The sequence below is a fragment of the Cyprinus carpio genome, chromosome A2, assembly GCF_018340385.1.
Source record: "Cyprinus carpio isolate SPL01 chromosome A2, ASM1834038v1, whole genome shotgun sequence".
NCBI classification, from domain to species: Eukaryota; Metazoa; Chordata; class Actinopteri; order Cypriniformes; family Cyprinidae; genus Cyprinus; species Cyprinus carpio.
Window position 1 is genome coordinate 27,488,445 of NC_056573.1, and position 12,500 is coordinate 27,500,944.

Sequence of the window (12,500 nt, forward strand, 5' to 3'; positions counted from 1 at the left end):
GGAGAATATTAAATCTGCCTGGGGAAAAATTTTACAGAGTTCATGGCCTGCATCAAAAATCACATTTCTTCACATATATTTGTTGTTGTTTTCACAGACCGACGCTCAAGTCTAAACTCTATTCTGGTGTCTATGAGCTGTGGTGTGAATGCGTACCGCTGTCCTGGGATCTCCATTGATGGAGTTGAGTCTCCTCATGGAAACCTGTCGCGACAGACTGATCATCTCCTCCCTGAGACACAAACACATTCATGTTGCATTGAGAGATTTCCTCTGGATGTATGTCGAAGGTCACAGACTCACGTTCTGACGCTGAGCGCTCGCTTCAGCTTCCTGTTCTTGCGTCTGAGGTGACAGTTGACGAAAACGATGGTCATCACTATAACAATGACCAAAACCCCGGCGACTGACGCTCCTACGATGATGAGCAGAGTCTCTGATGGGCTTCCCAGAGCGTGTGCAAATTCAGATGCATGTTCTACAAATAGACAACAAGTACAGCTACAGACAAAACTTCAGTTTTTCATTCCTCTCTATGTTCTGAAGGTTTGTTCATATTTCATTCACACTGACTCATACAACATTAGTGAATATAGCGCAAATGTGTTTGTTTTCTGTCTGATGACAGTGTTTTTTGATTTATGGAGCGATAAATCCAGAATCTCCTCCCTGGAAAAACTCTAGTGCGTCAAAGAAAATCAAACAAGAATTTTGAACCAGTGTTCAGATTTCTGTTCTGGAAATGTATGGAAATTAGTGCATGATTAATTAGACATTTGTATATTCAAACATAACATTTAAAAAAAAACTTAATACTAAATAATTAGCTTAATGGAATGTAATAAATCAGCTTGGAAATGTACGGATGATATTAGTTACAATATTTACCCTATTCACCTGTAGTGTCTTTAATTTAATAAAAAAAAAAAAAAGGGTTTAAATTATTATAAAAAAAATAAATTAAATTACAAATTGAATGAAATAAAATAAAATAAAATAAAATAAAATAAAATAAAATAAAATAAAATAAAATAAAATAAAATAAAATAAAATAAAACAACCACATGGGGGTTAGAGTTTAATTTAATTTAATTTAATCACCACATGGGGGCAACAGAATCACAAAGTTTTTTTTTTTTCATTGAATGGCAGTGGTTTTAATTTCAGTTCAATTGAGTCACTGTCTACTACAATTAAGATCTAAATTTAAGCGATTGTGCAAATCATTATATGGAAGTCAGAGAAGCATGGGCTGTGTTGTAATAACCAACAGAAAAAAAACCCTGAGAAAAATGACGAGGCGGGCCACAAACACAAAAACAGAAATGTTTCCAGAATCAAACATCATCTTGGTTATTTTAAGCACATTTTCTGCTGCTGCCAACCAAGTTGGTATTGTTATTTTACCTACATTTCCAAACTTCAAGCTGAAAATATGTGTGTACTAAAGAAACATAACAGTAATCAGTGATGCTAATACAAATCTAGATAACTTACCAATACTAAACAGTGGAAGAGTGTTATTCACTTCATCACTCAAATATAACTAAAAAAAAAAATAATAATAATAAAAATTCTTTTAAATAAATACAGAAATAAATAAATTATATATATATATCCAAGTTTAAATCCAAGTTTAAAAAAACACTTATTCTCTAGGGCATTTTAAAAATAGTTGATGGTTAATGATTGTATTCATTTTATTAATTTTGGTTTTTGTTTTTTTTTTGTATCTTGATGTTTTAGTGTTTTTTATTTTTATCATCTTCATGTATTTTTTTATTTTAGTTGTGTTTATACAGTGCTATATAAATAAATAAATGTATTATATGTATTTATTTATATATATATATTATATATATATATATATATATATAAAAAAAAATAATATATATATATATATAATATATATATATATATATATATATATATATATATTTTTTTTTTTTTTTTTATATATATAAATATTGTTTTAAATAAACATAAAAAAAATAAAAAATATTTAAAATTATTTACAAAAATATTACATTTATATATAAAAAATAATATATAAAATATTTTATTCTTTGTTTTAATTTCTGTATAAAATGAAACCAAATCTCTTAAACGGGTTTTTCCAGAATGAGTCTGAACAGTGTATAAATAAATTAGAGAATTAATTCTGTAATGATCAACAACATGATTCAACGCCCACGGAAGGAAATCTGTGAGAGAAGTTTTGTGGGAAAACCCATGCGGTTGTGTTCACCGGTCAGTGTGACGATCGGGTCTTGTGTCATTAGTTTCTTTAGTAGATTAAACACCTACTTCCGATCTCCACTTTAAACTCGGCTTTAGCGATCCCCACGCTGTTTGCTGTCTGGCAGATGTACACGCCTTCATCCGTCACGTTCAGAGGCCGAACAAACACCAGTCTGTCCTCCTTCACCAACACTCCCGCTGGCAGACGACCGTCCTTCCTGAACACACACACACACACACAGACACACAGACACACACACACACAGACACACACACACACACACACACACACACACACACACACGCACGTAAGTTTAGTTTGAGAGTTCAACGGAAGGCACCAACAAATGTTCTTTGGAGTGGGAACTATTAGATATGTTAGGAACTCTTTACAGTTGAATGCATTTACTAAATCCAACAATTAAAAATTTATATATAATATACAATATTAAAACAGCTGTTTTCTATGTGAATCTCTGTTAAACTGTAATTTATTTCTGTGATGCGCAGCTGTATTTTCAGCATCATTACTCCAGTCTTCAGTGTCACATGATCTTCAGAAATCATTCTAATATGATGATTTGCTGCTCAAGAAACATTTCTGATTATTATCAATGTTGAAAACATTCATATTTTTGTGGAAACCGTCATGCATTTTATTTTTCAGGATTCACAGAGGAACAGAAAGTTCAAAAGAACAGCATTTAATTGAAATAGAAATATTTTGCAACATTATAAATCCCTTTACTGTCACTTTTGATCAATTGAATGCATCCTTCATGTATAAAAGTATTAATTTCTTATTGACCACAAACTTTCGAACTTCTGAAGGATCATGTGACACTGAAGACTGGAGTAATGATGCTGAAAATACAGCTGCGCATCACAGAAATAAATTACAGTTTAACAGAGATTCACATTAAAAACAGCTGTTTTAATATTGCAATAATATTTCACTATTTTTAATGTATCTTTGATCAAATAAATGCAGTAAAAAACTATTTTGAAATTTTTTTTCCAAAAACAAGACTTAATAACTTATGCATATTCCTTTGCATCTAAATCGTTATTTAAGAATGTTCAGATAATTGTTCTGAAAAAGCAAAACAAAAGCAGAGGAAAATCACTTTTTGAAAGACTGCATGAGACTTCCTCCATCAGTATCTGTGTTTAATCTGCTGTAGGTGGCTTTAACCCCTCAGACAGGTGTGAATCAGGACACTCCCCGATACCGACACACACACACACACACACACACACACACACACACACACACACACACACACACACACACACACAGACCGCATTCCTCCAGCTGATACCCCACAACATCACACGATTGCAGCGACGCCAAACACCACATTAAACGCATCTCAGGTTTCGGACCTTCACTGTAATTATCATCTGAGTATCATGTGATACTATCTTGCACGCTGTTACCAGTTCATTCTCCAGCACTACCTGAATGAAAACACCTCCTCAGCAACTGTATGCATGCAAATATGACCGACACACCGTGCAACCTTAATAAAGCACCCACACGCATGATCTGAGGACGCGTTCACGTCTGCAGAAGCATGCATGACGACGCACACTGGATGCATTAAACGCTGTTAATTGCAGTTGATGCGCTGCATCTTTAATCCAATGCAAAGCCTGTGTTTCTGTGCCGGTTAAAACAATCATTACAGGACAGGAGGGTTATTTAGGGCTTAGCGTGTGTCTCGATACACCCCACCCTCATCATTTAGCATCCTGCTCTTTTTCTCTCTCTCGTTCTCTTTCTTTACTGTCCCGTGCATGAACAAGTGCCCTTTTTGGCTCTTTGCTCTCAGGTTGCAACAAGACACTGAAGCTTTTATTTTATACTGAAAGGAGCATGTGAATATGCATCGCTGCAGTTCAGAGGCCTTTGTGATTGTGCTAAATGAAGAGAAAATAACGAGAAACACAATGAGAGAAGGGGTGGAAAACTAGTGTTTCTGTAGGGATTTTGCAATGTCGCTAGTTCAGTTTGACACTCGTTTATGCAACTAGCGTACTGAGTTTGAATAGCTGTGGTGGGTGATCTGACAGACAGCAGCGTAATCAAATAATAAACAGTCCAGTGGTTTACAGTCACACCTACAGACTGACCTTCTGATGCATACGACACGCAAACATGAGAGTATTTGACAAAATCACAACCGCTGATCTTACTGTCTGCGTTAATCTTCAGAAGTTAGTCAGGGCTGGGTAATATAGCCTACAGCTAAAATATCATACATACTGAAAATAAATAAATAAATAATTGAAAATACTAAAATAAACACTAACACTAAAATAGTAAAAAAAAAAAAAAAAAAAATTAAACAAATACTAAATTCTATTACTAAAATATTAAAATAGCAAAAAATAAATATTAAAATAAATACAAAATTCTAATACTAAAATATTAAAATAGCAAAAAATAAATATTAAAATAAATACAAAATTCTATTACTAAAATATTAAAATAGCAAAAAATAAATATTAAAACAAGTACTAATACTAAAATGGTAAAACAATAAAAATAAGTACTAAAATAAATACTTATACTAAAATAATTAAATAGTAAAACAGCAAAAATAATACAACATACTAAAATAAATACTATACGAAAATAGTAAAAAAAAACACATAAAACAAAACTTTAAATACTACTAATAAAATTTGTAAAAATAAATATTATTAATGTAAAACTAAATACTATTACTAAAAAAGTTAAATTGTAAAAATACAACATACTAAAATAACTATGAATAATAAAACAGTAAAAAAGTTTTTTTTAAACAAATAGTAAAAAAAAATATATAAAAAAGCAAAATAGAAGTCTATACTAAATACTAAAATATATAGTAATACTAAAATAGTAAAGATAAATATTAAATACTAAATACTAAAGCATATTTACCCCACTAACTGTTTTCCCTAAAGAAGAGCTTGATGTAATCATTTCCATTAATAATAACACATTTATTTATATAGCACCTTTCAAACATAAAATGCAACTCAAAGTGCTTTACATAATCAAGAATAAACGGTTAAATAAACAACATTACATCCAATTAAACAAATACATCAAGCTTACAATATGTGTACAATATACAGCACATTCAATAAAACAGACATTTTCAGTGTAAGCTACCTGAAGGCCAAGTTAAAAAAAATACTGATTTTAAAAATACTGATTATGCTAGCTTCCCTAATATCTAAAGGGGATGTATTCCATAATTTAGGAACATAATTTATGAAGGCTGCATCACCACAGTTTTTTTTCTTACAGAACTAGGAACCTCTAGTAAACCTGTATTGGAAGATCTTAAAGTTCTTGATGTATAATTAATAGTAGCATAATTAACAAGAGATAGTATAATTAACAAGAGAACTGGCAATATAATTAGCTCCCTGGCTTGGATAAGCTGAAGTCTTGTGGAAGACCAGTAAAAAGTGCATAACAATAGTCAAGTCTACTCGAAATAAAGGTATGAACTAATTTTTCTGCATCTTTCCGGTTTAAAAGAGGTTGAATTTTAGCACTGTTCCTTATATGGAAAAACTATGATTTGTTACCTTATTAATGTGAGAATTAAACTTAAATCAGAGTCTAAAATTACACCAAGACTTGTGACCTCTGAGCGACCCCAAGAAGGAACTCAATTTGACCGAATTCTCATACACCATTTCTCTTTTTGTCTTAGGACCTACCAACAGAATCTCATTGAACTTAAAAAAATTATTACTCATCGAATTATTCACTGCCATGAGACAGGTTGTAATGGAGTTAATAATAGATATATATAGCGGTGTATCATCACCATAACTGTGGAAACTTGCATTGTTTTCTCTGATGATGTCACCAAGTGACAGATGTATAATGAAAACAACAGAGGACCAAGACATAATAGAATTGATGTTTCTCAGACACATAATCTCCGAGTTGAACAGTGAAATTTCTCCCCTTAATATAGGTTTTAAATCAATGTAATATGTTGTCAGAAAGGCCTACCAATTTTTCTAAACGATTTATTAAAATATCATAGTCGATTGTGCCGAATGCAGCACTCAAGTCTAAAAGAATAAGAATTTAAACTTTATTTTTACCGGAATTATCTCTAAGATCATTTGTTGTTTTTATAAGAGCATTTTCGGTACTGTGGTACCTTCTATAGCCAGACTGAAATAAAACTGATTTTATTTGTTTTATTTACTTTACTAATTAATGGGAGATAAGACGTTAGTCTATAATCAGCCAAATAATTTATTTATATGCACTAAATTAACAACGCTTAATACAAATAAGTAATATTAAGGGAACTTAATGGCTATTCAGACATCTAGTAAAATTATTTTTATGATCAGAACAACTGTATGAGCATTTTTAATTCTGTAAAATACTTTTGGATGGACAGAAACTCTGATCACGAAGTCTGCATACAGGTTTTTTGTGTTTTATTTGAATGTGTGTTTTTCTATAGCAGTCTATTATTGTGGTTCAATCTATTTGTAGATGTTCATCTGCCCCAAAACAACAGGTAAAAATAAAGCTAACTGTGGTTAGTCTCTTCACACATCAGTCAGACTGAATCTTCCTGTGCTAGTGGGTGGTTTTTGGTCAGAATAAACTGCAGTGTGGCCCAGATCATCCAAAGTCTAGCTCTGTGAAACTGTTACCTGCTCCACGTGACGTTTTGCGGCAGCGGGTTTCCTTTAACCACACATCTGAGCTCAGACCCCGAATGTCCGATTCTCCAGGAACCAGAATCAGCAATCACTGCATCAGGAGGATCTGAAGCACAAACACAGCCTCACATCAAGGACATTATCATTAACTAACACTTTAAATGTACAAAATATTTTTATTACCTGAAATAAAATGTACATTAATATTATATATATATAAACATTTTAATTCAACTAGTTCCCAAGGAACCATTTAGAATTTTTATTTAGTTTAATTTAATATACTAAATAACAAACTAAAACTGGAGGGGGAAAAAAACATTTTAAAAAAAAAAAAAATATATATATATATATATATAAATAAATTATAATAAAAAACAAAAATTTACTAAAACTTAAAAAAATAGAAATTAATTAAAATTATTAATTAAAACTACAATAGTATCTTGATACTAAAATAACACTTCATCATTATTATCTTGGAATAAGACGAACATTAATTGAAATAAAATATTTAACAAAACAAAAACTTAACATTATTTTAATTCAGCTTGATTCCAAAGAAACATTTCTCGCTTTTATTTAGTTTAACTTGATTTACTAAAATAACTAAAACTTGAATAATATAATAAAAACTATATAGACATATGAAAAAAAAAATCCTAAAACTTTAACGAAGATTACAATAAAAGAAGAAAATATAAAAATAAAAATGTGAACTATTAAAAACTATAACAGTATTTCACTGATACAAAATAACACTGTAACAGGGTTATTATTAACTAAAACTATAAAAAATTCAATCACTTGAAATAAAATGAGCATTAAAATAAAAACAATTAATTGTTTTTAATTAATTTAAAAAAATCTAATAAAAATGCTAAAAACTCACATTGAAATTTCAAAACATTTTAACTACAAATTAAAATGAAAAAAAGAAGAAAAACAGAAAAATCCAAAACTTTAAAGGCCACAGTATGTAATTTTTGCTGCAAGAGGGTGCATATTCAAAACAAAACAAAGAAACAAAGGCTTAGTTTGATGGCATCATGGGAGTTGTCGTCTTCATCCCCACACAAGCCAATGCAATCTGATGGGACTTGGACGAGTTTTGGGAACAAAAAAACTTACATATTATGCCCTTAATTCTAAATATTAACAAAATATAATAGTGACTCAAAGAAAAGAGCAGCATGAACATTCTGCAAAATGTTTCTTTTCATGTTATGGAGATTAAATGAAGTCACATAGCTTCTTTATTTGTGGGTGATGTGCTTTAGGAAAACTCACAGTGCACCACGAGCTCATTGCTGATTCTATGCGGGCCGTCGAGAGCGGGATGCCACACCAGACAGTCCAGGCGCTGTTTGTTCATGCTGCGCAGTGGATACAAGGAAAACTGCGAGGTTACGACTCCATCCTCTCCAGTGCGGTTCTGTGACTGCCCGGGAATGTCTGTGTCCCAGGACAAACGCGGCAGAGGGTGTCCAACCGAACGACAGAAAGCAGCCACGCGGAACGACTGGCCTTCCTGCAGGATCACCGGCTCCAGAGAGGAGATCGGCAAAACTAGTGAAGGAGAAACACAGATGAAGTACTGCAAACTGTGGCATTTTAGAACACAGAATAGAAGTACAGTACATTAAAGTAAGATACAATATAGTAATGCAAGAACTGAATATATAGACAAAAATATCAGTAGCTGCAATAACCTGTTATAGTTTTTGTCAATATTTAAGTGTACTTTTGTATTTTCAGTTTTAATTTTGAAATTTTAATAATTGTAATGTTTTTGTAATTTTTATTCGTTTTTTTTAATCAAAAATAAGTCTATTAAAGCAATAAGCCCCGAGAAGCCTTGGTTTACAGTGAATTTATAACAGCTGAGGGGCGTTGTTAGGTATGACACAAATTGGAGTGATTAAAACCCCCATAACAGTTATAAATTCACTGTAAACCATGGCTTCACAGGGCTTATTGCTTTTATAAACCCTGTGTTCCTGTGGCTCAGTGGGGTCAAAAGGTCATGGGTTCAATTCCCGGGGAACACACATAATGGTTAAAAAAAAAATGTATATCCTGAATGCACTGCAAGGATAAAAGCGTCTGCTAAATGCATAAATGTAAATGTAAATCACAGTACATTGTGACAATTGTCTTTTATTGTTTGTATGTTTAAATATGCAAAAGATGCATTATCTAATTAAAGATGCACTAATTTGCATACATTTTCCTGAACACTGGATAAAGTCAGGATCAAAATTCTTGTTTAATTTGGTTAACATATTAGAATTAGAGATTTTAACAGAGGAGAGTTTGGATTTCTCTTTTTATCACTCCATAAATCAGAGAATACTGTCAAAAGACAGAAAAAAAAAATTTTTCGCCATGTTTTATGAGTAAAATGTTGTATAAATCAGTGTGAATGATATATGAACAAACCCTTCAGTAAAAACCTTCAGAATACAGAGAGGAAAAAACCCTAAGTTTTGGTGTTTGTAAGTGCTGCTGAAGTGGAGATAAAAACTCATTTTGAAAAAAAAACAGCCCGAAACTTATAGGCGCAAATAGATAAAGTGCAATAATAAATCCAGGCAAATGAAATATGAAGAAACCCCTCAGTAGAAACCTTCAAAATATAGAGAGGAAAACAACCCTAAGTTTTGGTGTTTGCAAGTGCTGCTGAAGTGGAGAAAAAAAAACTCACAGCTTTTAAAAATTGTGCAATCAGTTGTTTACATGAAGAACATGAGTTGTTTTATTGTGTGTTGTTGGTTTATGAACAAATTCCTCAGTAAAAACCTTCAGAATATAGAGAGGAATAAAACTGTAAGTTTTGGTGTTTGTAAGTGCTGCTGAAGTTGAGAATGAACAAATTCTTCGGTAAAAACCTTCAGAACATGGATAGGAATAAAACTGTAAATTTTTCATACAAAGATATGAAACTAAACAATGAACATTAACATAGAAAAAAATAATGCCATTAACATGGACTAAATAACAGAAATTGCAACACAAAACCCCCTAATGTACATTATTGATGATAAAAATCAGAAAAAAATAAATTATATATATTAAATATAATAATAATATTGATTCACGCTGGGATTTCTGGGAATGTCCATCTACATTACTGTTGGTAATTCATAATTTTTACTTGCAAAATTTATATTCTATTTCTATATAAGTTCACAGTAAAATTAGATATTATGTTAATAATGGTATATATAAATTACATATAATGGTATCTGTAACTTATAATTAATCAGTTAACAGTTTTAATGTATTATTTTATTTATTTATTTTTTTTTTTTTTTTACAGCGTATTACTTCCTGGAGAGCTACAACACAATTACAAAAGCAAAGTTATTTTTAAACTGGTTAGTTTAGCAGAAATACAAAAACATGTTGATTTTGTACCTTACTGCAGATTAATGGTTTAACAGACCTTCCTTTAGCAAACAGAAGTGAAATGAAGCTTGAGAAAATCAAGTGAAATGTGAAAAGAGGGGATCTTACTCCAGACAGTCAGACTGATTTGTCTCTCGAAGTTTCCAGACGGAAAGATGGAGACGTGGCAGGTGTATGTGGCCTGATCAGCTTTCTTTGTGTTCAGAATCAACAGCGTGGAGTCGACGGTCGGTTCAGAGCTCTCGAACTGAACACGATTCAGAAAATCAGGAGACGCTGAAATAAAACAACGGAAGAAGAACATTACATTCAACTAGAGGGAAATTCTCAGGAGACTCATGTCAAAAACAACACAAAATAAACAAATGGTTGTCTTTTTTTCAATTCCTGGTCCTTCTTTGAACGTCCTATCTGGAAATCACATGCAAACTTCAGTATTTGTGATATCACATTGCGTTTAGTAAATGTCAATGTAATGTGAATCCACTGAAACCAAATAGATTCTCTTGAGCTCTTATCGTTTCATCAGAAGTCTTGTTTCAAAGACACTTAGAATCACCAGAAGATGCAGGAAGACTTTTTGCTGTCGTTTTTCCAAACCAGGGTGATTAATTTGACTAAAACTAAGTAATATCATACAAAAAAAAACCTTCATCACTTGAAATAAATTACAGGTAAATGTAAACTGATTTTTTTTTTAAATTAAAATAATTTTAATTTTTAATGTTTTATGTCAATTTTTTTCTCATTTTTCATTTTGTTTAACTACATAACTGAAACTTAAAGTGAAAAATCAATAAAAACTATATAGACATTTGAAAAGAATACAAACTAATAAAAAGGTCAAAAACTAAATTATTAAAACTTTAAAATTAAAACAATTTATAAAAAAAAAATTCACAAAAAACTTTATATATACTATATATATAACTTTATTTTTAATTTTCATATAGTTTAACTTGATGTACTAGAATAACTAAAACGAAAATAAAAACGAATAAAAACCATATAGACATTTTTATAAAACAACTAATAAAAATGACAAAAACACAAAAACATTACTTTAAACTTTACAATTAAAATATATAAAAACAAAAACTATAGTCTCTATAGCCTACTATAATAGTATCTCAGATAATACTAGAAATAACACTGTTTCAACCGCAAAAGAAGTTATCAGGATATAAAAGTTACATTCTGATCATTTCTTTTGCTCTTTTCCATTCCCTGGTGGCCACAGCTCAAGTTTCACAGTAAATTTGGGTCTGTTATTCACACAAATACTCACATGACTTCAAAAGTTATATCAGCTACTGTTATGGTATTTTATGCTGCTTCTCGGAGCAATCCCAGTCCTTATTCACTGCCATTGTATGCAAAAGAGCATCACAAGCTCCTCTGTGTTTCACAGAAGAAAGGCATACAGGTTTGAGCTGATTTGCGAGTGAGTAGATAATGACAGAATATTTAGTTTTTTGGGTTAATTAAAGCAATGCAATTCAACACAGATGGCAGGTATGAGTCGCTTCAGATAAAAGAGCCAATGAACACAATGCACCATTGAGAATATTCGTCATGACACACGTCTCTAGGTGACAGACGCCCGTCCGAACACAATGCGTGCGAGACAGTTTCTATTTAACAAAACTGCTGGGGGGGAATTGATGATTGTGTCTGTTTGTGCTGGGTGGATGAATCACCAAAACACACCAGTGTTATTTTAGTATCATTGAGATACTATTATAGTTATTAATATTTAATAAACACTTTGCAATGCATTTTTTTTATTGTTTTTTTATTTAACAAATATTTTGAATTAGTTTTATTTTTACATTTTCAACATAATTTTACAGTTTTAGTAGCATACTTTTGTAGTGTGTTTTTTGTCATTTTTATTAACCTATATAGTTTATATATTTTGTTTTTTTTTTTCAGTTTCACTTTTAGTTATTTTAGATCCATATTTTACATCTATTTATACTTAATGAAAATGAGAAAATGTTGTCTTGGCAACTAGCTGAAATAAAATAAAATAAAAAACAAAAAAATGTTAAATGTCAACTTATTTCAGTTAACGTTTATTTAAATTCAAGTTAATAAATTTCAAGTGCTATTTTATTATTATTTATGTACTATTATATATATTT

At 31.0% G+C, this 12,500-nt stretch overlaps 1 protein-coding gene across 1 annotated transcript in view; it reads right to left on the minus strand.

Moving 5' to 3' along the window:
* Positions 1–12,500, minus strand: part of LOC109060792 (nectin-4-like) — a 24,710-nt gene that overhangs the window by 5,317 nt on the left and 6,893 nt on the right. The window contains exons 3-8 of the mRNA XM_042713630.1: positions 10,462–10,629; positions 8,233–8,511; positions 6,934–7,048; positions 2,308–2,459; positions 304–478; positions 157–232 (exon numbers count right to left, since the gene is read on the minus strand). Of these exons, the coding sequence (XP_042569564.1) occupies positions 157–232; positions 304–478; positions 2,308–2,459; positions 6,934–7,048; positions 8,233–8,511; positions 10,462–10,629 (965 nt within the window). The remainder of the gene's footprint in view (positions 1–156; positions 233–303; positions 479–2,307; positions 2,460–6,933; positions 7,049–8,232; positions 8,512–10,461; positions 10,630–12,500) is intronic.